The 27,023-nt window shown below is 48.6% G+C and overlaps 3 protein-coding genes across 3 annotated transcripts; all 3 read right to left on the bottom strand.

The window, feature by feature from the left end:
- Window positions 1-631: 631 nt before the first annotated feature.
- On the bottom strand, window positions 632-5,950 carry LOC134396409 (zinc finger protein 664-like). Its single transcript, XM_063122900.1, has 5 exons — window positions 5,852-5,950; window positions 5,479-5,582; window positions 5,164-5,290; window positions 4,038-4,130; window positions 632-1,770 (listed from the first exon to the last, which is right to left on the bottom strand). Exons 1-5 carry the CDS (start codon window positions 5,886-5,888, stop codon window positions 779-781), a joined length of 1,353 nt encoding a protein of 450 aa, XP_062978970.1. The 5' UTR covers window positions 5,889-5,950; the 3' UTR covers window positions 632-778.
- Window positions 5,951-6,574: 624 nt separating this feature from the next.
- LOC134395832 (zinc finger protein 213-like) lies at window positions 6,575-7,171 on the bottom strand. The gene has a single exon (XM_063121990.1). The coding sequence runs from the start codon at window positions 7,142-7,144 to the stop codon at window positions 6,575-6,577; it is 570 nt and encodes a 189-aa protein (XP_062978060.1). The 5' UTR covers window positions 7,145-7,171.
- Window positions 7,172-11,508: 4,337 nt separating this feature from the next.
- Window positions 11,509-25,615, bottom strand: LOC134395830 (gastrula zinc finger protein XlCGF26.1-like). The gene is made up of 7 exons (XM_063121989.1): window positions 25,546-25,615; window positions 22,738-22,815; window positions 21,700-21,826; window positions 21,310-21,384; window positions 19,711-19,793; window positions 17,023-17,149; window positions 11,509-13,258 (listed from the first exon to the last, which is right to left on the bottom strand). Exons 2-7 carry the CDS (start codon window positions 22,750-22,752, stop codon window positions 11,859-11,861), a joined length of 1,827 nt encoding a protein of 608 aa, XP_062978059.1. The 5' UTR covers window positions 22,753-22,815; window positions 25,546-25,615; the 3' UTR covers window positions 11,509-11,858.
- Window positions 25,616-27,023: the final 1,408 nt, after the last annotated feature.

Raw genomic sequence — 27,023 nt, 5'->3', positions numbered from 1 at the left:
CTTCACGATCCCTTTGTGTTTTAACCACCTTAAATAATTTGGTGTCATTGGCAAACTTGGCCACTTCACAGCTCATTTATGAATAAGTTGAAAAGGATTGGTCCCAATACTGATCCCTGTGGGGCCCCACTATTTACTCCCCTCCATCAGGAGAATTGAAGAGAGACATGTTAGCGCTCTTCAAATACTTAAAAGGTTGTCACACAGAGGAGGGCCAGGATCTCTTCTCGATCCTCCCAGAGTGCAGGACACGGAATAACGGGCTCAAGTTAAAGGAAGCCAGATTCTACCTGGACATCAGGAAAAACTTCCTGACTGTTAGACAAGTACGACAATGGAATCAGTTAACTAGGGAGGTTGTGGGCTCTCCCACACTAGAGGCCTTCAAGAGGCAGCTGGACAACTATCTGTCAGGGATGCTTTAGGGTGGATTCCTGCATTGAGCAGGGGATTAGACTCGATGGCCTTTGTAGGTCCCTTCCAACTCTGCTATTCTATGATTCCTCCTCTCTGCTCACTAACCAGTTACTGATCCATAAGAGGACCCTCTCCTCTTATTCCAGGCATGCTGCCTTTGGTGAGGGACTTTGTCAAAAGCATTTTGGAAGTCGAGGTAAAAAATACCCCTGGATCACTCCTCTCTATATGTTTATTGACACCCTGAAGGAATCCTATTATCATTGCACAGTATTATTATTTAGTACATTTCTATACCACCCCATAGCCAATATGAGTTCAGTTGGGAGCTCTGACTAAAGCTCTTTTTGCACTTGGGCATTTATATGGCTGCTCCCGTGTGACTCCTTTGATGCTGTTTAAGGCTATTCCCATGAATGAAACTCATTCCACATTTTGAGCATTTAAACCGCCTCTCTCCTGTGTGAATCCTTTGATGGCTTTTAAGGTCAGACCTCCGGCTAATGCCCTTTCCGCACTCTGAGCATTTATAGGGCTTCTCTCCTGTGTGAATTATTTGATGTGAGTTAAGGTGGGAACTCCGACTGAAGCTCTTTCCGCACTCTGAGCAGTTATAAGGCTTTTCTCCTGTGTGAATAAGTTGATGTTGTTTAAGGCTTCTTCTAGTAGTGAAACTCTTTCCGCACTCTAAGCACTTATAGGGCTTCTCTCCTGTGTGAATTCGTTGGTGTGAGTTAAGGTGGGAACTCTGACTGAAGCTCCGTCCACACTGTGAGCATTTATGGGGCTTCTCTCCTGAGTGCAATCTTTGATGCCGTTTAAGCCCAGAGCTGTAATTGAAGCTCTTTCCGCACTCTGAGCATTGATAGGGCTTCTCCCCTGTGTGAACTACTTGATGTGAGTTAAGGTTGGCACTCCGACTGAAGCTTTTTCCACACTGTGAACATTTAAAGGGCTTCTCCCCTCTGTGTATTCTCTGGTGTATTTTAAGGGCCATGTTTAGTTTGAAACAGCCTCCACATTCTGACCATTTAAAGGGACTCTCTTCTGTGTGAATTCTCTCATGTAAGTTCAGGTCTGAGCTGCAACTGAATGGCTTTTCACACTCCAAGTATTTATAAGTTTGCTTTTCTGTGTGAATTCTTTGATGTTCGCTGAGGTTTATCTGCTGACTGAAGGTTTTTCCACACTCAGAGCGTTTCCATGGTCTCTCCTCATTCTGAAAATATATATTGTTTCCTTCAAAACATTCTTCTAGTATTGGAAATTCATGGAAGTCTGACCCTTCAAAGAAAGTGGATTTGATCTGCAACTTCTGCTGTTGGCCATTTTTATTGCTCTCCTTCCCATTAGCTGAAAGAATGAAAACAGAATTTTTCCTCAGTTCAGGAACAATAGTCTCCAATGATGAATAGACCTGAACTTTTATCTTATTCATACCAATGTTTATGGATTATGTAAATTAATCCACGCCAGATGACTTACAGCAATTGGTAAAAACATAAAACATCCTAAAAAAGGATATTATAGAGCTGGAAAAAAGTGCAGAAAAGGGCAACTCAAATGATTAAGGAGCCCGAGAATCTCCCCTACGAGGGAAGGTTACATCAACTGGGATTGTTTAGCTTGGAAAAGAGGAGGCAAAGGGGAGACCTGATAGAGGTGTACAAAATGATGCATGGAATGGAGAATGTAGACAGAGAGACATTTTTCTCCCTCTCTCAAAATACAAGAACCCGGGGTCATATCCCATGAAGCTGATGGGTGGGAAATTCAGGACAAATAAAAGGAAGGTCTGATCCAGCATGACACTTCTTAAGTTCTTATAAACTGCCTTAAAACCGAAATATGTAATAATAATAATGTTTTATTATGGTTTTAATTTTTGTGAACCACCCAGAGAGCTTCGGCTATTGGGCGGTATAAAAATGTAATAAATATATATAAATAAATAAATAAATAAAGGAATGGTAGCATGGTCCGTGACATCAAACTAGCTGCGATCAAAAGAAGGTCAGAATTCAGGACCGAATTAGTAAGTAGCCTCCAAGACTCTCCTTATCCCCTGCCGTGAACCCCAGAAAGGCAGCTTACAACTTGGTAGAAATCATCAGAGATCCAGGGCTGTAGAGTCGGAGTCGTGGAGTCATTAAAAATGTACCGACTCCGACTCCTAATAAATTTAAATTGTATATAGAGTTGCGATATGTATATTCACTTGAATTTTATATTCAAATGATGCTTTAATCTCGAAAAAGGTTTATGTTACTTACGTACCTAACTGAGTTCATTACTTTTAAAATGGTCATTCGTTAAGTTGTTTTGAGAAAGTCGTTCCTGGTTTTCTTTTATAGTTTCATATCCTATTACTTTATACTCCGCCCAGAGAACTTCGGCTATGGGGCGATATAAATGCAATTAAATAAATAAATAAAAATATAACCTCATTGTTTTCATTTTTGGGCTTCTTTAATAAATAAAATAAAAAAAACCAGAATGTCTTAGCTGTAGCCTTTAGACCTGGGCTTTTACAGGTTAGGGTTCTAAAAAGTTGCGTGCTTGCAGTCGATGTAGGAAATATATAGGAAATTTATTTCCTATATCAATATATAATTAAAGGAGTCGGGGTCGGAGGTTTTATGTGCCGACTCCACAGCCTTGCAGAAATCATAGGCTTGCCTTGATTGCTTTAGCAAAAGCCATTCACTCCGTCAGAAGAGTGGACACCGGGGCCCTCTGTCAAGGAAGCATGAATCCCCCTCCAAAGTCTAACTACCAATGAAGGCTTGGGCAGGCAGATCGATGGGCAGAGGGCCGGACAGAGCATCCACAGAACACCCAGGCCTGTTTACGAGTTCCCAACACCAGGAACAGGCGTGTCTGGACAGACTGCAGACCACAATCCCTTATCAAGGAGATGGAATACCTGTACACATAACGTCACAGGCCCCATCGCCAGCATCACCAAATTTATTTATTTTCAATATTGATATACCGCTCCTCCTTCAAAACTTCGGAGCGGTGTACAGGATAAAATAAAAATAAAACACTTTAAAGTAAGATTTTAAAAGCAGCAAAATAAAAAGTGAACCATGGCTGGTCATTAAGGCCTTAGCTAGACCTGAGGTTTATCCCGGGGTCGTCCCTGCCTGCTCCCGGGATATCCTGTGTGTCATTTACTTGGACAGGGATGACCCCGGGACAATCCTGGGATAAACTTTAAGTCTAGCTAAGGCCTAAGGAAAGGCTTCCTGGAACAATGACGTTTTCAGGAGGTGCCGACAGGAATAAAAAGTTGGCGCCTGGCTGACCTCCAGAGGCAGGGAGTTCCATAGGAGGGGGGCCACCACGCGGAAGGCTCTCAACTGAAGGCGCTGAGCTGGGAGTCAGGGCAGATAATACTGGGCGATAGGATGCAATGGTCTTATAGGACTGGTATTCAGGAGATGTTCCCCCCACACTTTAGACACAAACTGCCCTGTGGCCCGTTGAATGAGTTCCTTCAGCTGTTCCTCAGCTGCGCTCTCATGAGAGTGACATTTATCCCGAAGGAACGCTTGCTAGAACCCACAGCCAGAGAGGCCTCTGGACCAAGGGTCCGATCAGAGTTACGCACCCACCTGCTGCGCTCTCCCCTTCTTCAGAGCCCTGGACAGACGGGTCATCTGCTTCTTCCTCCCAGGAAATGAGATCTAATCTGGGAACCGGAAGCCCTTTTGCAGAGGAGAGAAATTTCTTCTTGGACTTCTGTCGATAACCATTATTTAGGGATTTTAAAACCTCCACCCCTTCCCCTTGGTCGGAAGCCTCCCCCACCTGCCTGGCGTTCTCACCAGCTCCATGAAGGTCAAAGATGCTGGTTTTCACCTATAAAACCTTACATGGCTTGGGACCATAATACCTGATGGAACACCTCTCCCGATATGAACCTACCTACGGTCCTCCTCCAGGCGCCTACTCCGAGGGAAGCTCAGAGGGTGGCAACAAGGGAGAGGGCCTTTTTGGTGGTGGCCCCTCGATTATTGAATGATCTCCCCGACGAGGCTCACCTGATGCCAACATTGTTATCTTTTCGGCGCCAGGTCAAGACTTTTCTCTTTTCTCAGGCATTTAACAGCATTTAAAACATTAGCTGAGTTTGTTTGTTTTTTAGCAGACTCCAGAATAGTGGTTTTTATAACTATTCTGTTGTTTTTATGCTTTTTAATGTTTTTAAACTTCATATATTTCTTGTCAATGTTTACTGTTTTTAACCTTTGTAAACAGCCCAGAGTTTAAAAGGTTGTCACACAGAGGAGGGCCAGGATCTCTTCTCGATCCTCCCAGAGTGCAGGACACGGAATAACGGGATCAAGTTAAAGGAAGCCAGATTCCGGCTGGACATCAGGAAAAACTTCCTGACTGTTAGAGCAGTATGACAATGGAATCAGTTACCAAGGGAGGTTGTGGGCTCTCCCACACTAGAGGCCTTCAAGAGGCAGCTGGACAACTGTCTGTCAGGGATGCTTTAGGGTGGATTCCTGCATTGAGCAGGGGGTTGGACTTGATGGCCTTGTAGGTACCTTCCAACTCTGCTATTCTATGATTTTAGGCTGTTTTGACCAAAAAGAATCAATCCAGAACCCCAGGGACACTGGAGAGGCAGGTCCTGCTCCACGGCGTCCCCACAAATGCACTGAGACTGAAAGAGGCAGCTGCAATGCCTCCTTCCAGGATGTGTCAGCCGAGGGACTGAGGGAGCCTTACCCAGGGAGACCAGAGTCCCGTAATTCTCCTCCATGACGGCCCTGTGCAGAGCCCTCTGGCCTGGATCTAGCAGAGCCCCCTCCGCCTCCGTGAAACACACGGCCACCTCCTCAAAGGTCACCGGAGCCTGGAAGAGGGAGAGGTTCTCTGAGCGGAGGATGCAAAAGAGAGAGCGAAGGGGTTGGAGGTCCCTCCTTCAGCACCCAGGGCTCCCTGAGGGACGTCCGAAGCCTCCTTGGCAGCCAGCTGTGAGGGGTGGTTCGCCCAGGCCCAGGGGGACGTGCAGGGGACCGAGGCACCCAGGCCCTCCCGTACCTGTTCCGGCTGCCCAGACGCTCTTTCCACTTCAACAAAAAGAGGCGGCGGCAGAAAAGCTGCCTCCCGTGTCCTCCCACCATCTCTGATCAACGTCTCATTTCCTAAGAGGAAGAACCAAAAAAGACAGTGGGAAAAGGCTTCATACATCAGACGCATTTTAGCTCCTAGTTTGAAATAAATCTCTCTCCATTTTGTTTTTGGCCATCACTGGATTTATATATTATAGAAAATATTTATATATTTTCACATGTTAGAAATAGGTTTCTTCCTCCCACACACAGCTTCGAAGCAAACTTAAATGCAGCCCAATGGGCGTCAGGCGCAGGTGACAGAGGGAGACCAGGCTGAAATGAGCCCCATAGATCCTCACCCAGAGAGGCGGCAGCTCCGTCCCCCTCCTGCAGCATCTCCCCGAATGTCGGCCCCTCTTCTGGGCTCAATGGAACCGCAGAGAAATTCGTGGTCCCTTTGGCTAACGTCCCATGCGCCTGGAAAAGAAGGGAAGAGGCCAGCGAAGGAACTGTCATTACGTTATTGTGTAAATTTCTCAGTCTCTTTGCATTCATAGAATCATAGAATAGCAGAGTTGGACGGGGCCTTGAAGGCCATCAAGTCCAACCCCCGCTCAAGGCAGGAATCCACCCTAAAGCATCCCTGACAGAGGGTTGTCCAGCTGCCTCTTGAAGGCCTCGAGTGTGGGAGAGCCCACAACCTCCCTAGCTCACTGGTTCCATTGTCATACTGCTCTAACAGTTTTTCCTGATGTCCAGCCGGAAGTTGTGTCTCTTTCTACACTTCTTCCACCTCTCAAGCCCTGAAACTCCCTCACAGCTGGGGCTTTGAGAGGTGAGCACACCAGGATCTCTGGATTGGGGCAAGTAAGTCCACCCAGGCATTAGAAGAGGACGGGAACAGAGCCCCGTCTAAAGCCAGCTGGGAGCAGCTGCCAGAACTTCCTTGGAGCTTCGGAGTTTCCAGTCTCAGAAGAGCTGTTTTGGTGCTTCTTTCCCTGGAACCTCTGAACACCCCCTTGAATTGACAACTCCAGGAAGAGGCAGATCCACCCATTCAGAACCACTATCTGCTGGGTTGTTCAGTGATGGAGGGCAGGGAATGGGACATCCCTTCCTTGGGTGGGAGGGGGACCTTTAAGGTCTCTGCCCCGCGGAGCTCCCAGAGGGCATCTCTCCCTCACCTGCTGCCGCTCCTCCGCCTGGCTCAGGAGGAAGCCTTCCGCCAGGGCCACGGCCTGGGCGCTGCTCTCCGGCCCGCACTCCCGCACCCAGCTCTCCATCTCCGGGGGCAGGACGGCCAGGAACTGCTCCAGCACCACCAGGTCCAAGACCTGCTTCTTGGGCCGCCATTCCGGCTCCAGCCACTGGCGGCAAAGGCGGTGGAGGCGGCTGCAAGCCTGGCGGGGGCCCTCGGCCTCCTGGTAGCCAAAGGCCCGGAAACGCCTCCGGCGCTGCTCCTCCTCCTCCCACTGGGCGCTGCTGCCCTTGGGGCTCTCTGGACCGGTCCTTCCATGGAGCTCCCTGTCCTGGGCGGTGCCTTCTCCCATGTCAGAGTCCGGCTCTTCCGTCTTCACTCTGGGCTCCATCTCAGCCTCCGGAGGGATGCAGAGGGTCCCGGTTCCGTCCTTGAGACAAGGAGGGGGTCGCATCCTGCGAAGGTCACAAGCCCTTCAGTTGGAACTCCAGCTAAGGAAGGAGGGGGGAGACCCAGACTCAGGGGCTGATGTGGGGGGCTGTGAGGGGGGACTCACCAGCGCTGCTCCTACCCGCTTTGCACCCCCCTGCCCAGAAGGGCAGAGAGAGGAGAAGGGCAGAGGGGGAGACAGAGATAGCGGAAGGTCAGGATTTGCCCCCCCCCCCCCAGTCTGCCCCAGGACCAAAAACCTAACCCCTCCCCCTGGGTCTCAATCAGGCCTCTGCCCTCCCAACGCCCCCTCCCCTTGGGACCCCCCTGGCCCCACATTGCCCCTGCCCCACCCTCTTGGCCCTCCCTCCACCAAGAGCCCCTCCCCCGCCAGCCCAGCACTCATCCTGCCCCACAGCAGAGAGACCTGGCTGAGTCCCAGATCAGTGGGGAGGGGGGCCTCTGGCACAGCCCACCGCCCAGCTTTGGGGAGGGGGGATATGGGGCGGGGGGCGATCTCAGTCTCTCTCCTCCCTGGTCTCTTCTCCCCCCACCCCCCGCTTTGCCCCCTTGCAGAAAAGAAAGACAATAAATGAATGCCAGGACCCTTTTAAGAGGGGGGGGGGGAGGAAGGGCAGGAAGTGGAGCGCGAGGCAGGAAGTGAGCCGGTCCGCCAGGCCTGCCTCTCTAGGGCCTCTCTAGGAAGCGGCTTTCTCTAGTGTTAACCCTCGGAGGACGAGGGAGGGATTCTTCAGACTGCAGGTAGGTTGGCACAAGTTAGGGTGACCCTATGAAAAGGAGGACAGGGCTCCTGTATCTTTAACAGTTGTATTGAAAAGGGAATTTCAACAGGTGTCGTTTGTATATCTGGAGAATCTGGTGAAATTTCCTCTTCATCACAACAATTAAAGCTGCAGGTGCCCTGCCCTCTTTTAAATCTGGTCACAGTATAGCTGCAGTATAGCTCCTGCAGCTTTAACTGTTGTGATGAAGAGGAAATTTCACCGGGTGCGACATGCATACAAATGACTCCCTTTTCTGTGCAACTGTTAAAGATACAGGAGCCCTGTCCTCTTTTTCATATGGTCACCCTAGCACAAGTCCACCCGAGTCCTCCAGGGCAGGGAGGGGGGGGAGGGAGGGAGACTCTGAGGACGTAAGAACATCAGAGGTAGGGTGACCCTATGGAAAGGAGGACAGGGCTCCTGTGTCTTTAACAGTTGTATCGAAAAGGGAATTTCAGCAGGTGCCACATTTGTATATATGGATAACCAGGAGAAATACCCTCTTCATCACAACAGTTAAAGCTGCAGGAGCCTTTTTTAAATCTGGTCACTCTAGTATAGCTCCTGCAACTTTAACTGTGGTGATGGAGAGGGAATTCCACCAGGTGCTGCATGCATACAAATGACACCTGCTGAAATTCCTGATGCTAGGGAAAGTGGGAGGCAAAAGGAAGAGGGGCCGAACAAGGGCAAAATGGATGGATGATATTCTGGAGGTGACGGACTTGAACTTGGGGGAGCTAGGGGTGGCGACGGCAGCCGACAGGAAGCTCTGGCGTGGGCTGGTCCATGAAGTCATGAAGAGTCGGAAGCGACTGAATGAATAAACAACAATGCAACTGTTAAAGATACATAGAATCATAGAATAGCAGAGTTGGAAGGGGCCTACAAGGCCATCGAGTCCAACCCCCTGCTCAATGCAGGAATCCACCCTAAAGCATCCCTGACAGATGCTTGTCCAGCTGCCTCTTGAAGGCCTCTAGTGTGGGAGAGCCCACAACCTCCCTAGGTCACTGATTCCATTGTCGTACTGCTCTAACAGTCAGGAGCCCTGTCCTCCTTTTCATAGGGTCACCCTAATCAGAGGAGCCCAGGTGCTGGATCAGACCCAGGGTCCATCTAGCCTGTTCACACAGCTCTAACAGTCAGGAAGTTTTTCCTGATGTCCAGCCAGAACCTGGCTTCCTTTAACTTGAGCCCATTATTCCCTGTCCTGCACTCTGGGAGGATCGAGAAGAGATCCTGGCCCTCCTCTGTGTGACAACCCCTTAAGTATTTGAAGAGTGCTCTCATGTCTCCCCTCAATCTTCTCTTCTCCAGGCTAAACATGCCCAGTTCTTTCAGTCTGTCTTCATAGAGCTTTGTTTCTGGTTGCCCTCCTCTGAACACACTGCCCCACTTGCCTTGACTGGCTATGTGTTTCAGAGCCCAATTCAAGGTGCTGGTTTTAACCTATGAAGACTTACATGGCTTGGGACCGCAATACCTGACGGAACGCCTCTCCCGACATGGACCTACCCGCACACTGCGCTCAACATCGAAGGTCCTCCTCCGGGTGCCTCCTCCGAGGGAAGCTTGGAGGATAGCAACCAGGGAGAGGGCCTTCTCTGTGGTCGCCCCCCAATTATGGCACAATCTCCCCCAACAAGGCTTGCCTGCACCAACACTGTTATCTTTCTGGCACCAGGTCAAGACTTTCTCTTCTCCCAGGCGTTGAACAGCATATGTTGAGTTTTATTTTTTTAACTGACCCAGAATAGTTGTTTTAAATGCTTTTTATCGTTTTAAACTTTGTATATTGGTTTTTAATGTTCAATGTTTTAATCTTTGTAAACTGCCCAGAGAGCTTCGGCTATGGGGCGGTATAATAATAAATTAGACACACATGTAAAGACACGTCTGTTTTGGCAGTAGGACAAGGATCCCCCCAGGCACTGCACAGCTTTGAGCAGGCTGCCAGCTGCCACAATTAATAGGGAGGAAAGCATGATTTTCCCAGGCCTCCAAATCCACAAACAGGAAGACTTTTGAGATGACCAGCCTGCCTGCCAGAGGCGGGCAGAGCAGCCCTCTTCAAACTCACGCCTTCCCAGCTTCATCTCCCAGTCCAGAAGGTGAGAACAAGCATTTTCCTGCCCACGTCCCATGTGCCTGATGGGTGAGCCAAGATGGGACAAAATTATGCATGGTGTGGAGTATTTATTTATTTATTGCACTTATATACTGCTCCCATAGCCAGGGCTCTCTAGGCGGTTTACAGAAATTCTAAAATTGAGATAAAAACAAGTATACAAAATTTAAAATTCTAAAACATAGAACATACACACATAAAGCATTAAAAACTGTTAAAAAAACTAAACATGTGGGTGATTAAGATGTGCCGCCATATGCCTGGGCAAAGAGGAAAGTCTTAACCTGGCGCCGGAAAGATAGCAGCGTTGGCGCCAGGCGAGCCTCATCAGGGAGATCATCATTCTATAGTCTGGGGGCCACCACCGAAAAGGCCCTGTCCCTCGTTGGCACACACCGAGCCTCTCTCGGAGTAGGCACCTGGAGGAGGACCTTAGATGTTGAACGTAGTGACCAGGTATATTCATGTCGGGAGAATGTGGACAGGGAGACATTTTTCTCCCTCTCTCAAAATACTAGAACCCAATAAGGTCATCCCATGAAGCTGATGGGTGGGAGATGCAGGACAAATAAAAGGGAGGACTTCTTCACACAGCGCAGAGTTAAATTATGGAACTCACTACCACAAGATGTCATGATGGCCACCCATTTGGATGGCTTTAAAAGGCGGCTGCATAAATTCCTGGAGAAGGCTATTAATGGCAACTAGCCTTGATAGTTGTGTGCTATCTCCAGAATTCAAGGCAGTAAGCCTGTGTGCACTGGTTGCTGGGGAACATGGGTGGGAGGGTGCTGTTGCACCCTGTCCTGCCTTGTTGGTCCCTGGCTGACGGCTGCCTGGCCCGTGTGAACAGAGTGCTGGACTAGATGGACCCTCGGTCTGATCCAGCATCAGGGCTCTTCTGATGTTCTTAGCCTCCTTCCCCCTCCAGCGAACACTAAGAAAATGGACCCGGGGCTCTTTGCTTCTTGGTCATGGAGGTCGTTGCCACCTGGGCCAGGCTGTCCGCCCGAATTCCACACAGGTCGTGGTCCTATCCTGCCACGTTACAGTCTTGGAATGTGATATTCTCAGAAATGGTGAATCATAGAATAGTAGAGTTGGAAAGGGCCTATAAGGCCATCGAGTCCAATTTTACACATCCATTTATATATCTAGATTTGGCTTTATTGAACACATGGGAAAAGCAAAAGGCAACAATGACGCCTAAGGAATCCATCATGTTCATGCCAAGGGCATTTTGCAGAGCAACAGCTGAAAGCTGGAAAACTGCAGAACTTCTGACGCTGAAGTCCTGGCACGTGGAGCTGAGGGACGCAGCCAGGGCAGAAAAAGCAAAGCATCCCCAAATATCTGATTTATTATATCACATACGGCATGGTTTTACTTGTCGTATAATATGCATATACATCAGGGACTTATGCAGCAATATTTGTCAAAGACTTTCCTCAGATTATGGAAGAGACACTAAATATAATTTTTTATTATGAAGAATCATCACGAAAATATCCAAGCAGCCAATGGATTCTATTCCCACCTATATTTTTTGTATATAAAGTGGGGGAAACCCTGTCAACCATTGGATTTAAATTTGTCATTGCAAATTTAAAAAATTTAAAAAAGGAAAAACGTCGGCGACACGTCTTCCAACCAAGGGTGCGATGTGGGAGTAACTCACTTCCAAGAGTTCAATGTAGGTTAGCCAAAATCATGTAATGTTTTTCCCCCCTTTACTTACGTGGCCTAACCATTTAGCAACACTACCAGAGTACTCAGATCTAAGAAGAAGAGGCTCATCACCTTGGAGCCTGCTTTTCCCAGGGTTAGGAGACAAGAAAAGGGATGCCCGCAGTGTTGGCTGATGCACCTTGCCCAATCTGCAAGACAGCAGTGATGCAATCGCAGGAGGTGAGGTGTTCGCTCTGGCTGGAGTTTGTTCCACACTCGAGGCATCTGGATGGTTTCTCCCCTGTGTGGATTCTTTGATGAGAGGTAAGGTGCCCACTCTGATTGAAGGTCTTTCCACATTCCAGGCATATGAATGGTTTCTCCCCAGTGTGGATTCTCTGATGTGTAGAAAGGTGTGTCCTCTGACTGAAAGTCTTACTACACTCCAAGCATTGAAAGGGTTTCTCCCCCGTGTGGATTCTTTGATGTTTAGCAAGGTCTGTCTTCTGACTGAAGGTTTTTCCACACTCTGAGCACTGAAATGGTTTCTCCCCAGTGTGAATTCTGAGATGGGAATTAAGGTCTCCGCTCTGCCTGAAGGCCTTTCCACACTCATGGCATTTAAACGGTTTCTCCCCTGTGTAGACTCTCTGATGTTTAACAAGGTGTGTCTTCTGACTGAACCCCTTTCCACACTCAAGGCATTTATATGGTTTCTCCCCTGTGTGGATTCTTTGATGTTTAACAAGGTGTGTCTTCTGACCGAAGTTCTTTCCACACTCAAAGCATTTAAATGGTTTCAGCCCTGTGTGGGTTTTCTCATGTGCAGTTAGGGCATCCCTCCGACTGAAGCTGCTTCCACACTCCAGGCACTGAAATGGTTTATCCCTTGTGTGAATTCTTTGATGTCTAGCAAGGTCTGTCCTCTGAATGAAGCTCTTTCCACACTCCAGGCATTTAAAGGGTTTTCCCTCAGCACGAATTCTATGATATGAACTAATTCTTCCACTCTCAAGGCATTTCTCCCCTGTGTGAATTCTTCGATGTTTAGCAAGGTGTGCCTTCTGAATGAAGCCCTTTCCACACTCATGGCATTTAAATGGTTTCACTCCTGTATGGATTCTGTGATGTTTATCAAGGTGTGTCTTTTGACTGAAGCTCTTCCCACACTCTGGGCATGTAAATGGTTTCTCCCCTGTGTGGACTCTTTGATGTTTAGTAAGGTCTCCACTCTGACTGAAGTTCTTTCCACACTCCAGGCATTTAAAGGGTTTCTCCCCTGTGTGGATTTTCCAGTGTTTAACAAGGACTGCCTTAGATGACAATCTCTTCCCGCAAGCAGGACACTCGTTCTTCCTCCCTTGTGTTTGATAGAAAAGAAGTTCTTGGAAGTCAGCATCTAGATAAGGAACAGGCTTGTCTTTCTCCATATTTCTTTGGTTTCTCTCCTGTTTCTGCCTTCCATCTGGATTCCACACATCCTCTGGATACTTTTCGGTTTCCTCCAACACGTCCTGCGCTCCTCTCTCGTTTCCCGCCTCCCGCACCTCTCCTGCTGAAAATGAGAGATAAACTGAGCATGAGTACAAAGGAGAAATGGACTTTCAAATCAGGGGGGGAAACCCCAATCAATAGCGCTGAAGAATGTCAGAACATTGAAGACAGCACTGATGGGAGACAATGCCCTTTAGCCAGGACAGACATTAGGATGTGTGTCTAGAATCCTAGAATTGGAAGGGGCCTCTAAGGCCATCGAGTCCAACCCCCCCCCGCTCAGTGCAGGAATCCACCTTAAAGCATCCCTGGCAGATGGTTGTCCAGCTGCCTCTTGGATGCCTCCAGTGTGGAGAGCCCACTAGAATCTAACTAGGACTGGAATCCAGAAGAGCTGCCACACTCTGTAGAGATAGGCGAGCAAGTCTCTCCACTGGCCCTGATCCGTCCCACAGCTTAGCGGATTGGCAGTTCTGTCTCTTCCTTCCTCCCACGTTTGGTGGTGGTGGGATGAGTGTGGTGTGGAATTACTGCAAAGGCAGTGCAGTTGCTCAGCCAGGGTCATTCCACCCACGCTTCCTTTCTGAATGCTTCCATCCCTTTTCCCATTTCACTGCATTCGACCTCTCCTGGAGACCCCACTGCAGGAGTTCCTGGAGAAGCGCTAACGGTCGAAGGAGAGAAGACAATGCTGGATAGACAGGCAGACGATGATGTGATTCTCAGCAGCATGCTTTAGGGTGGATTCCTGCCTTGAGCAGGGGGTTGGACTCGATGGCCTTGTAGGCCCCTTCCAACTCTGCTATTCTATGGTTCTATGATTTTTAGTTTGGCTGAAGTGGAAACAGAGGCAGGAAGAGACACCAAGTAACTCAACAGGCAAGCTACCAGTTAGATGCCAATGGAGACTCCATAGCGCACGAGCGAAAAATCCCCCCCCCCCATTTATTTTACCTATTTATTTAACCACTGATTTTGGTTAAAGAAGGCCGCAACAGATTTGCAATCACAAAACACAGAAAAGGTGCAGTTAAAAATAAAAAAGCAAAGCAGAAGGAGCAGCAAAAAGAAATTGAAAAAACAAGCAGCAATCATTTATTTAAGTGTAAAATGTCTCAGAAGGACGCTTCGTAGATAAAACTGAAATAACAATAACACAAAGGCCATAGCTAGACCTAAGGTTTATCCCTGGATGGTCCAGGGCTCAAACCTGTCCATCTTGGTGACACACAGGGGATCCAGTGCTCAGGCAGGGGCGAACCCTGGAGGATCCCAGGATAAACCTTAGGTCTAGCTGTGGCCAAAGTTTCAAAAATTAATAACCAGTGAGAACAATAAAAACAGAGATCTGGACAGCCGTCTGTCAGGTGTGCTTTGAGGTGGATTCCTGCAAATGAGCAGGGGGTTGGACTCGATGGCCTTGTAGGCCCCTTCCAACTCTGCTATTCTATGATTCTATGAGAACGTGGCCCCCAAGAATGCAAATCTATCCCATGACATAGTCCAGGAAAACATCTCTCAGGAGAACGTCACCAAAACGGAGTGGATCGTTAAGGCTTTCCTAAAGGCCCCCTGGTGCTACTCTCTGGCAAAACCAAATCCAGGCAGGGGAGCGAAGTAGTAGATATGAATAGTGATCTTTGTTATTAATCTTGGACCAGACAGGGAAGGGGCCAAGCAGGCCTGCTGGGCAAGGGAGTTCCACGGGGCCACAGCAGAGAAGTTCCTGTCCCACCAGCCTAACCCAATATATGGCGGTGGAGTGAGAATCCCTCCAGCATCATATGAGCAGGCTCAGCCCTTTTGATCACATGGACCCAAACTGATGAGGGCTTTATAAGGAGAGAAGTGACCTTCTCCCACACTAGAGGCCTTCAAGAGGCAGCTGGACAACCCTCTGTCAGGGATGCTTTAGGGTGGATTCCTGCGCTGAGCAGGGGGTTGGACTCGATGGCCTTGTAGGCCCTTCCAACTCTACTATTCTATGATTCTATGATTCTAGAAACGGCTCGGGTCACAACCTGGGAGTCAGTCATTCATATGCTCCAAAGAGTGGGTTCCCAACAGCGATTTGGCAGGAACGTTCTGCACGTGCTGCAGTGTCCAAATGCTCTTCAAGGGCAGCCCCACCCAAAGTATGTTGCAGTAGTCCAACCTCACAGTTACCAGAGCATGAGTGGTGGTGGCCATGAGCTCTGTGGAGGGAGGTTCTGTGGGGAACACTCCGGATAATCACAGCTCTCGAATACGAGAGGGATTAGAAGGAGAACAGGAAGCCTGAAAAGGCCAGTGCATTAAGGGAAAACAGGACCATGAAAGTCCACCCGCCATCGGACGGAGCCCTGTGACTGGAGGCGGGAGAGGGGGGAATGCACCGTCACACCATATACCCAAGGAGGACCTACCGGTCATTCCCTGTTTGACAAGCAGCTCTTCCGTTTCTTCAAGCCAGAAGACGAGGTCCGGCTTGGGCATCAGAGGCCCTTCTTCAGGGGAGAATAATAATAATAATAATAATAATAATAATAATAATAATAATAATAATAATTTTATTTCTTACCCGCCTCTCCATTTTGACCGAGGCGGGGAACAACAATATTAAAATACATAATACTCAATTAAAACGTAATATACATTGTTAAAAACATCCTAAAAAACATCCTAAAAACATTTTAAAAATATCTTAAAACTCCACTGGATAGGCCTGCCGGAAGAGATCAGTCTTTATAGCTTTCTTAAATGCTAGTAGACTGTTAAGTTGACGAGTCTCCTCCAGCAGGCCATTCCACAGTCTGGGAGTGGCAGAAGAGAAGGTCCTCTGGGTTATGGTTGTCAGCCTAATTTTGGGTGGCTGAAGGAAGTTCTTCCCAAAGGACCTGAGTGTGCGGGGCGGATTGTACGGGAGAAGGCAATCCCACAGGTAGCCTGGATCCAAACCAGGTAGGGCTTTAAAGGTGATAACCAACACTTTATACAACCAAAAGAACAAGGTGTTACTTGTGAGTTTTAAAAAGTCACCGCTGTTCCCCAACGCAAATCCCACCCAAACGACCAATGGAACCAAGGCAAGACAGTTCAACACAGGGCAGAAGCAGGCAGTGAGCCTGGAATCCTCCACCCAGGGTCCGTTGCTTGCCCGGCTAGGGCTGAAAGACCAGGTGGCCAACGGGGCCGTGGAAGTCAAATGCCTTCTTCTCTCAGCACAGAAGAGGGGAGGGGAGGACCAGCCCAGAGTGCAGGACACAGAATCATGGCCTCAAGTGACAGGAAGCCAGATTCTGGCTGGACATCAGGAAAAACCTCCTGACTGTTAGAGCAGTGCGACAATGGAACCAGTGACCTAGGGATGTTGTGGGCTCTCCCACACTAGAGGCCTTCAAGAGGCAGCTGGACAACCCTCTGTCAGGGATGCTTTAGGGTGGATTCCTGCATTGAGCAGGGGGTTGGACTCGATGGCCTTGTAGGCCCCTTCCAACTCTGCTATTCTATGATACAGACTAATGGGTTCAAGTTACAGGAAGTCAGATTCTGGCTCGACATCAGGAAAAACTTCCTGACTGTTAGAGCAGGACGACAATGGAACCAGTGACATAGGGATGTTGTGGGCTCTCCCACACTAGAGGCCTTCAAGAGGCAGCTGGACAACCCATCTGTCAGGGATGCTTTTAGGTGGATTCCTGCATTGAGCAGGGAGTTGGACTCGATGGCCTTAGAGGCCCCTTCCAGCTCTACTATTCTAGGATTCTCTGGCTTGGCCCGTCCCTCCACCTCCACAGGAGAGCCAAGAGGCACCGCTTGGCCCGTTGTCCAGAAAGGGCTGCTTACCCAGAGCGGCCACCATCCCGAAATTCTCCAGGATGACTGCCCTGTACAGCGCCCTTTGGCCTGGATCCAGCAGAGCCCACTCCTCCTTGGTGAAGGACACGCTCACCTCCTCAAAGGACACCAACGCCTGGAAAAAGAAGAAGGGAGCATTCTCTCCTGAGCAAAGCTAGGGGAACTTCTGTTGCTGCCCTGGCGACACAGAAAATGAAATAAAAATCCAAGCAGCAACAGTAGAAAAATATTTTTAGAGGACATGCCAAAAGTCACAACATAGAGAGTCTTTAAAAAGGTTAATATGTCTGTCTATCCAGCATTGTCTTCTCTCCTTCGACCGTTAGCACTTCTCCAAGAACTCCTGCAGTGGGGCATCCAGGAGAGGTCGAACGAAGTGAAATGGGGAAAGGGATAGAAACATCCAGAGAGGGCAACCAGGATGATGAGGGGTTTGGAAACAAAGCCCTATGAAGAGAGACTGAAAGAACTGGGCAGGTTTAGCCTGGAGAAGAGAATGCTGAAGGGAGACATGAGAGCACTCTTCAAATACTTCAAAGGTTGTCACACAGAGGAGGGCCAGGATCTCTTCTCGATCCTCCCAGAGTGCAGGACACGGAATAACGGGCTCAAGTTAAAGGAAGCCAGATTCCAGCTGTGTTAGCAGAACCACCTCCATTTTTAACAGGAAACTGTAAAATCTCCATTGCACACCAAGCAAAATGTCATAATGCCCTGTATGAGAATGTCTCCTTGTGTGCGTCCTTGCATCCTTGATTACTAATATAAACAAGAGTCCTGGCTCCAGCTGTCTGTGTCGAAGTTAACTCTCTGTAACTTACTGTCAGGCCAAAGGTATTGTTTACAGGACTGTTTAGCATAATTAGCTATGCCCCAGTGTTATGTTCTGATTGGTTAATGCTGCTACTGGGCCCTGCCCCTTGAAAGCTTTAATACTGTACCATATTCCCTATGTCTTTTGTCTGATTGCTCCCTTTGAAGAGACCAGGCCTTGATTACTAATCAATAAAGCGCTTTTGAACCCTCTGTCGCTGGAATGGTGGAGTCGTGCTTAAGGGCTGTTTGGATCTCGTCCTTGGGTGAAAAGAACATTGATCTAACAAATGGCGCCTGACTCGGATCTACCCCAAGACGGATTCATGCCTGCCAGTGGAGCCTAGATTGAGGAGCGATCGCCAAGAGAGATTTCTCTTGCCTCTAGTAGGTTGACATGCACTGTGCAGACATGGAGACCGAATTGACGGGACCATTCGAGCCAAGGTTACAAAATCGACTCCACCCGACAGATGGAAGGGAACAGGCAACAACAATTTGCAATCAGACGTGATTAGAAAGGGCGAAGACGGGAGACGGCTATTTGGTGAGTGAAACCTTTAATCCCATGGATCCTGACAGGAAATGGAGGGAGTGGGTGTTCACAATTGACCTCAGAAATGGGAAGCTTATAGTCCGTATTGGAAAAGAGTCCCCGAGCCCATTGGTTAAAGTTGTTGTCTTTGGGAAAGCTTTCATTGAAATTGAAAAAGGGATTTTGAAACTGTAACAATGTAACAATGAGTTAAAAATGTTTGTGACTGTGAATGGATGTCTTTTTTATGTTAGATTGCCCCTTGTGGATTTTTTGAACTTGATCCAAAGTTAATTTCAGCTGTGTCATTGGAATCAATTTGCAAACATAGAAATGTAATTGAGTAAATGTACCTCTCAAAGGATCGCCCTTTAGTGTTGGAATGTGAATTACAGAAAAGTTGGTGTTGTGTTAAAGTGAAAGAAAAAATTGTCAGTTTGTGTTTTCCACCCGGCCCAAGTGAATGAAAGTTAAGTTTTTGTTTTCCTTCTGTGGCTAGATTGGTGTTACATCCCTCCTATGCTTAGCAGCTAGAGATAAGCAGTTTTATTTTCAGTGAAAGTAGTCCAAAGATTTTGAAGACTTTCTGTATTTTGTCTTTCACAAGCCTCAGATAATTAGAAAATGTAGAACCCCATTTTCATAGAAGAAATGTCTTCCATAGCTTTGAAGATTCACTGCCTGAGTTGAAAAGCTCAAGTCCTTGTACAAATAGTTTTGCCAACCGTTTTGCCAAGATGAGAGAAAGAAAAAGTATGTTGTTAAAAGTGGATAAGAGAAATGTCTGGAAAAAGAGAGAGAGAAAGAGAGAGAGAGAGAAGGCTGTGCAAAAGAGATAGCTTGAAAGACTTTTTAAAAAGGTTGTTTGGTTGTTTTGAAAAGATGTTGATTTGAAGTGAAGTTGATTTGAAGAAGAGTAAAGTATGTGAATAGAAGATGAGAAGTTGAAATTGCTTTAAAGGGGGAAATGTTAGCAGAACCACATTTGGTTCTGCTAACAGCTGGACATCAGGAAAAACTCCCTGACTGTTAGAGCAGTACGACAATGGAACCAGTGACCTAGGGAGGTTGTGGGTTCTCCCACACGAGAGGCCTTCAAGAGGCAGCTGGACAAGCATCTGTCAGGGATGCTTTAGGGTGGATTCCTGCACTGAGCAGGGGGTTGGACTCAATGGCCTTAGAGGCCCCTTCCAACTCTATGATTCTAGGATTCTATGAAGTGAGTGGAGGTGTATTTTACTGAATAAAAGATTTGTGGATTGCAGAGCACGTGCCTTTATTGTCTCACATCTCGGCGTGGGTGCTTTGAATCACAGCACTTCCCTTACCTGAGCAGAGGGCCGAACAGCTCCTTCTGTTTCACCACAAAGAGGAGTGGATCTGGAACACACCCTGGATATTCTCCCAGTGCCTGTGAGATGAGGGCGTGGGGTGGGGGTGGGGAGAGAAATCAGGACGTATCTTTTCTATGGCAGTTCTTTGTATGAAAACCACGACATCTTATTTGGCCTGCAGCACAATTCAAGATGCTGGATTGGATCTAGGAACGCTGAAGGGGGCTGGACCCACATTTCTCTCCTTACCAACATTTTCCATTCTTTGGTGAGGGAGATCCCTCCCCACAAATCCCTCAGCCTGTCTTCCTGGAGATCCCTCTGCTGTGGAAGCCCACATAGAACCACTGCACGGAAAGGTGGTGTGTGTGTGATGTCTGTAGGCCTCCTTGCTCTCTCTTGCTACCCCCAAGAACTGCCTGCATTTCCTCTCTCTTCTTTCTGACTGCCTGGAGTTTTGCACGGCCGTCTATGTCTCCCCATTTTCCACCCAAACTCACTATGATCTCACCAGATTACTCTGAGCCAATGATGCAGCAGCAACTTTGGAAACTCCTGCTTTGGCTTCCAGAAATTATTGTTCGTATGGGAGAGGGGGGCAGTCACCCCTTCCCCCCATTTTCCTCTCTCACTCCGCCTGCTCTGCCACTTTAAGCCTAGAACTACGGTTAACAGTAGCCAGCATCCAAAAGCCAAGACTCGCAAAGCAGGGCCAGGTGAGGCCACAGGGGGGCCCACGCTGGAAAGAGATGCTCTTATGAACTCTCTGCAGAGAGAGACTATGAGGAAAAAAGTGGGCGAAACCACTAGAGATGTTTGCAAGAGACCTCAAGGCATAAAATCTCACTCTCTTCTGAGTTAGATGAAACAGGGCAGAGGAAATGGACTCAACCAATCGGGGACCCTGGCACGATACAGTCCACCACATATCAAATCTCACTCTCTTCTGAGTTAGATGAAACAGGGTAGAGGAAATGGACTCAACCAATCAGGGAGCCTGGCATGATACAGTCCACCACATATCAAATCTCACACTCTTCTGAGTTAGATGAAACAGGGCAGAGGAAATGGACTCAACCAATCGGGGAGCCTGGCATGATACAGTCCACCACATATCAAATCTCACACTCTTCTGAGTTAGATGAAACAGGGCAGAGGAAATGGACTCAACCAATCGGGGAGCCTGGCATGATACAGTCCACCACATATCAAATCTCACACTCTTCTGAGTTAGATGAAACAGGGCAGAGGAAATGGACTCAACCAATCGGGGAGCCTGGCATGATACAGTCCACCACATATCAAATCTCACACTCTTCTGAGTTAGATGAAACAGGGCAAAGGAAATGGAATCAACCAATCGGGGAGCCTGGCATGATACAGTCCACCACATATCAAATCTCACTCTCTTCTGAGTTAGATGAAACAGGGCAAAGGAAATGGAATCAACCAATCAGGGAGCCTGGCATGATACAGTCCACCACATATCAAATCTCACTCTCTTCTGAGTTAGATGAAACAGGTCAGAGGAAACGGACTCAACCAATCAGAGAGCCTGGCATGATATAGTCCACCACATATCAAAGCACCCACCTGCCAAGTACTCCAGGAGAAATGGTTCCTCTTCCAACCAGGAGATGAGGCGAGGCTGAGAAATTGGAGGCCCTTCTTCAAGAGAAATCGCAAAAGATAGATAACAGTTACTTCTTCTAGCTGCCAGGAGTGCCTTTGTTCCCCGCCCTCTAAGCCAGAGACAGAAGAAGCAAGATATTTTAAAACCAGCAAGTAGTAGGTAAAGGGAGAAAATGGAGGACCTGGGATCCTCCACCTGGTGTCCCCTTCTTGCCCAGCTAGGACGGAAAGACCAGGCAGGAAATGGCACCACCTAGGAGAAGCCACCGCTGTTTCCTTCTCATGGCTGTATCTCCACACCAGGAAGGGACACAGGAATTCTCCCTCAATCAAGGGCAGCAGGATCCTTACCCAGAGAGGCCACCATCCCATAATTGTCCATCATCACCTCCCGGTACAGCACTCTCTGGCCCGGATCCAGCAGAGCCCACTCCTGCTTGGCAAAATGTACGGCCACCTCCTCAAAGGAGACTGGAACCTGGAAGAAAAAGAAAGCATTTCTCAGCGCAAAAAAAAAAATACAGGTAAGCATGAGAGAAATCCGGACAAGAATGGCCGAACGCAACCTTCATGAGGATAACGGAGAAATATCTTGACTTCTGCCCTCTATCTCAAAGCATCCCATGAATTTTAGTTACTATCTGAAACAGACTTGGAGAATTTTGCATTTTTCTGCTTTCAAAGAGGAGCAGGCAAAGAGCAACAAGATGATGCTCTTGTTCTGCCCTAAAAGGGCTCAGATCTCCTGCATAAGGCTGAAGCTAGTCTCTCATTTGCCTGCAAGAAGAAAAGTGTGTGTGTGAGAGAGAGAGAGAGAGAGAGAGAGGGTGGGTGGGTTTCCTTTGAGCCTCATAACAGAAAAGGAAGCATTCAGAAGAGAGCCAGGATCTCTTCTCGAGCGTGTTCAGAGGAGGGCAACCAGGATGATCAGGGGTCTGGAAACAAAGCCCTATGAAGAGAGACTGAAAGAACTGGGCATGTTTAGCCTGGAGAAGAGAAGATGGAGGGGAGACATGATAGCACTCTTCAAATACCTAAAAGGTTGTCACACAGAGGAGGGCCAGGATCTCTTCTCGATCCTCCCAGAGCGCAGGACACGGAATAAGGGCCTCAAGTTACAGGAAGCCAGATTCCAGCTGGACATCAGGAAAAACGTCCTGACTGTTAGAGCAGTATGACAATGGAATCAGTTACCTAGGGAGGTTGTGGGTTCTCCCACACGAGAGGCCTTCAAGAGGCAGCTGGACAACCCTCTGTCAGGGATGCTTTAGGGTGGATTCCTGCATTGAGCAGGGGGTTGGACTGGATGGCCTTGTAGGCCCCTTCCAACTCTGCTATTCCATGATTCTTGCTGCCCATTTGGGGTCTCCTTGGCAACCTCTCCCTTACCTCAGCTGGCTCCATCCTTGCACTTGGCCGCACACAGAAGGGAGGATCGAGAATGTGTCCTTGGCGTCCTCCTGCTTTCTGGGAGACAGAGAGAGAGAGAAAGGTATAGTAAAGATTATTCATACAGTAATTATAAATGTACTTGTAAAAGGTTTTTTTTTAAAAAAAAATATAATTATCATTTTACGAGCAAACCAAGTTATACATAACATAACTTCAGGTATATAAAGGCTGCTTTATGTTCTTAAAGAAGCCTGCCCCAACCTGGTGCCCTCTGGATCTTTTAGGACTACAGTGCCCAACATTCCTGACCTTGCCGCCTGGGAGCTGAAGTCCAAAATATCATTTGGGCACCAGGTTGGGGAAAGCAACAAATGCAACAAAAAGATTTTAGATCTATAAACAGCTTATTTTAAAATTTCCCCCTAAATTATTTCTTTGTTAAAAATACATAAAATGGAATACACATATTTAATGGAATAAAATGCAATGTAATGCAAAGGCAATGAACAGCACCGGTATTGATGAAACAGCCCTAATAACCTAGAAGTGGGTCTTCAAAATGCCTGGGAGAAAGCAAAGGCCTTTGCCAGATGCCGAAAAGACACCAGTCAACCCGGCTTGAAAATTTCTGGAAAATTTCTGGAAAACTACAAGTTCAACCGCAGCTTTTAAAGCTCAACTAAAAACTTTTCTTTTTCCTAAAGCTTTTAAAACTTGATGTTGTGCAGACTTCTACTGTTACTTTCTACTGTTAGTTTTTCCCTACCCTGTGCCTGCTTACCCTACCCTGTACCTGTTTGCATTCTCTTCCCCTCCTTATTGTTTTACTATGATTTTATTAGATTGTAAGCCTATGTGGCAGGGTCTTGCTATTTACTGTTTTACTCTGTACAGCACCATGTACATTGATGGTGCTATATAAATAAATAATAATAATAATAATAATAAAATTTCAAATCTGTAGTTAAATTCCTCACCCCACCCCTCACCTGTAACACTGGTATCGCTGGGTCCATATAGGGACCCACCCTTATACGTGGAGGCCCCATGCTCCCAAAACTCAAGAGAAAGGGAGGCCATGCTTCTCCTTTTAAGGCAGCGGTTCTCAACCTTCCTAATGCCGCGACCCTTTAATACAGTTCCTCATGTCGTGGTGACCCCCAACCATAAAATTATTTTCATTCTTCTCTACACGATCCATTGTCATGGGATGGTTTGCTAATGAAAATAATACATCACAATAGCTTTAATAATACAAAAGATGATACATGACATAGTTCAGTCAATACAGTTTCCTAAGACCATCGGAAATATGTGTTTTCCGATGGTCTTATCCGACCCCTGTGAAAGGGTCATTCGACCCCCAAAGGGGTCCCGACCCACAGGTTGAGAACCGCTGTTTTAAGGGGTTTTCATACCATCCTTCAACCGTAATACCAGCATGGTTTTGCATAAAGGTAAAGTCACAATTTAACGAAAGACATCAAAAGTGCAATGGAAAAATAAGACAATTAAAACAGTTCAGCTGAAAAAGCCTGGGTGGAGTTAAAAAGAAGAAGTTTTCATCGGCTGCCAAAATTGCAATGTTTAATGGAAAGGCAACTCCAGAAATGAAGATTGCAATGCCTATGTGCACCAGTTGCTGGGGAGCATGGGCAGGAGGGTGGTCCTGCTCCTGGGTTCCTGCAAGCAGCGTCATGAACAGACTGCTGGACTGGATGGACCCTTGGGAGACATGATAGCACTCTTCAAATACTTGAAAGGTTGTCACACAGAGGAGGGCCAGGATCTCTTTTCGATCCTCCCAGAGTGCAGGACACGGAATAACGGGCTAAAGTTAAAGGAAGCCAGATTCCGACTGGACATCAGGAAAAACTTCCTGACTGTTAGAGCAGTGCGACAGTGGAATCAGTTACCTAGGGAGGTTGTGGGCTCTCCCACACTAATGGCCTTCAAGAGGCAGCTGGACAAGCATCTGTCAGGGATGCTTTAGGGTGGATTCCTGCATTGAGCAGGGGGTTGGACTCGATGGCCTTGTAGGCCCCTTCCAACTCTGCTATTCTAGGATTCTGATCCAGCATCAGGGCTCTTCTTATGTTCGATCAATGGCTGATAACCCTGATGGCTATGTGCTATTTCCAATATCTGAGGCAGTAAGCCTGCCAGATTGAATCCTAGAATAGCAGAGTCGGAAGGGGCCTCTAAGGCCATCCAGTCCAACCCCCTGCTCAATGCAGGAATCCACCCTAAAGCATCCCTGACAGGTGGTTGACAAGACTCCACACACCCAAATCCTCCCTTTGATGTTGATGGGACGGGTGAGGTGTGTGGGGTGGTTTCAGACTGGGTGGTTTCGCATCCCCAATGTCGGAAGTTCCAGAAGTCATTTCTCTCTTTCTGTCCTCTGCAAAAAGTCTTCCGGTTCCCAGATCTGATCTCATCTGGTTTATCCAACTCTCTTTAAAGCCATCCAAATTAGTGACGGTCACCAATATAAATCCCTGGAGTAGAGGGCTAGCAGGGGCTACTAGCCCTGACGGCTACGTGCTCCCTCCAGCATCAGAGGCAGTCAGCCTGTGTGCCCCAGTTGCTGGGGAACATGGGTGGGAGGGTGCTGTTGCATCATGTCCTACAGCTGATGGGCCCCTGGGTGAGCAGCGTGCTGGACTGGAGGGACCCACTTGGGCCTGATCCAGTTTCAGGGCTCCTCTGAGGGTCTCCTGCTCTCTGCCCTCCCTTTCCTGCCTGCCTGGAGGGGTTTTGCATTGCATCCCCCTCCCCTGCCCAAGCCCACCTGGAGCTCACCTGCCTCCTCCAAGCCTGGGATGCAGCAGCAGCAGCAGCAGCAGCAAAACAGGCTGGCTGGCTTGGAGGCACAACAGGGGCGCTTCCGCTTCCGGAGAGAAACGTGGGAGGGGGGCAGGAAGTGGCATTCACCACTGCCTCCCCTTCCCCCTCCCTGCTTCTCAAGGAATGCCGGCTCTCTCATCTTAACCCTTTTCAGTGGCGCTCAGGTGTGGGGGGAGAATCATAGAATAGCAGAGTTGGAAGGGGCCTCTAAGGCCATCGAGTCCAACCCCCTGCTCAATGCAGGAATCCACCCTAAAGCATCCCTGACAGATGGTTGTCCAGCTTCCTCTTGAATGCCTCTAGTGTGGGAGAGCCCACAACCTCCCTAGGTAGCTGATTCCACTGTCGCACTGCTCTAACAGTCAGGAAGTTTTTCCTGATGTCCAGCTGGAATCTGGCTTCCTTTAACTTGAGCCCGTTATTCCGTGTCCAGCACTCTGGGAGGATCGAGAAGAGATCCCAGCCCTCCTCTGTGTGACAACCTTCTAAGTATTTGAAGAGTGCTCTCATGTCTCCCCTCAATCTTCTCTTCTCCAGGCTAAACATGCCCACTTCTTTCAGTCTCTCTTCATAGGGCTTTGTTTCCAGACCCCTGATCATCCTGGTTGCCCTCCTCTGAACACGCTCCAGCTCTTCTGCATCCTTTTTGAAGTGAATGGATGTAACCTTCCCTCGTAGGGGAGATGTTCCAGCCCCTAAATCGTTTTAGTTGGACTTTCCCCAGCTCTATAATATCCTTTTTTAGGTGTAGTGACCAGAATGCATTTCCCATTCCCGCTTGAGCAGGGGAGGGCAGCTCCGGCCCTTTTGGACTACAGGTCCTGCAATGATTGGCCAGGCTGGCTGAGCTTCATGGAAGTTGTAGTAGTACAAGGCGCCTGCAGGGCTGTCGGTCGCACACCTCACCCGGCCCCGGACTCCCCCCACCCACCCCCCAGCACCGACCCGGATCGGTCCCCTCGCAGCAAGGAGCGCGTAGAGCCGCCTGGCTGCGTTTCTTTGCACGCGAGTAGGCGGTCCGGGGAGCCCAGGGAAGGCCAGACAAACACCGCTCTGCGCCCCACGGGAAAGGGGGGGGGTTGCTCTAGGGCAGAAACCCCGCAGCCCCGCGTCTCCCCTTGCAGCCCCCAGACCCCTCCCAGGTCTCCCAGGGCGTGAAAGAGGGGCTTCGTTCCCCCCTGCCAGTCAGCAGCAGGAGGAGGGGGGCGAGGTGGGGCTTCGTCTCCGGGCCCCGATCCTGCCAGAAGCACGTGGGGCACCAGGGCAGTGGTGGGGAGGTTTAAAGCCACAGAGAGCTCCGTTTCCTAGAGAGGCCCCCCGGGTGGGGGGGTACGGAGGGGCTGCCCCCTCCCCATTTCCGGCCCCTCGTTCCCGCCCTCCCCCCAACCCCCCGGAAAAAGAGGGGGGCCGGTGAGTACCAAGGGAAGGGGGGA

The sequence above is a fragment of the Elgaria multicarinata genome, chromosome 3, assembly GCF_023053635.1.
Source record: "Elgaria multicarinata webbii isolate HBS135686 ecotype San Diego chromosome 3, rElgMul1.1.pri, whole genome shotgun sequence".
NCBI lineage: Eukaryota > Metazoa > Chordata > Lepidosauria > Squamata > Anguidae > Elgaria > Elgaria multicarinata.
The sequence above is the reverse complement of the archived record's forward strand: the minus strand, read 5'-3'. Positions and strand labels throughout refer to the sequence as shown.

Bases quoted from the DNA above. Each gene is read 5' to 3' on its own strand.
- LOC134396409 (XM_063122900.1), bottom strand. From the start codon at position 5,888: ATGCTGCAGGAGGGGGACGGAGCTGCCGCCTCTCTGG. The intron at 5,291-5,478 runs GTACGGGAGGGC...TCCCTCTTCCAG, and splicing joins CGTCTGGGCAGCCGGAACAG to GCTCCGGTGACCTTTGAGGA. The intron at 1,771-4,037 runs GTGGGTGCGTAA...TCATTCTTTCAG, and splicing joins AGAAGGGGAGAGCGCAGCAG to CTAATGGGAAGGAGAGCAAT.
- LOC134395832 (XM_063121990.1), bottom strand. From the start codon at position 7,144: ATGCGACCCCCTCCTTGTCTCAAGGACGGAACCGGGACCCTCTGCATC.
- LOC134395830 (XM_063121989.1), bottom strand. The intron at 21,385-21,699 runs GTAAGGATCCTG...TTTCTCTTGAAG, and splicing joins TGGGATGGTGGCCTCTCTGG to AAGGGCCTCCAATTTCTCAG. The intron at 17,150-19,710 runs GTAAGGGAAGTG...TTCTTTTTCCAG, and splicing joins CTGTTCGGCCCTCTGCTCAG to GCGTTGGTGTCCTTTGAGGA.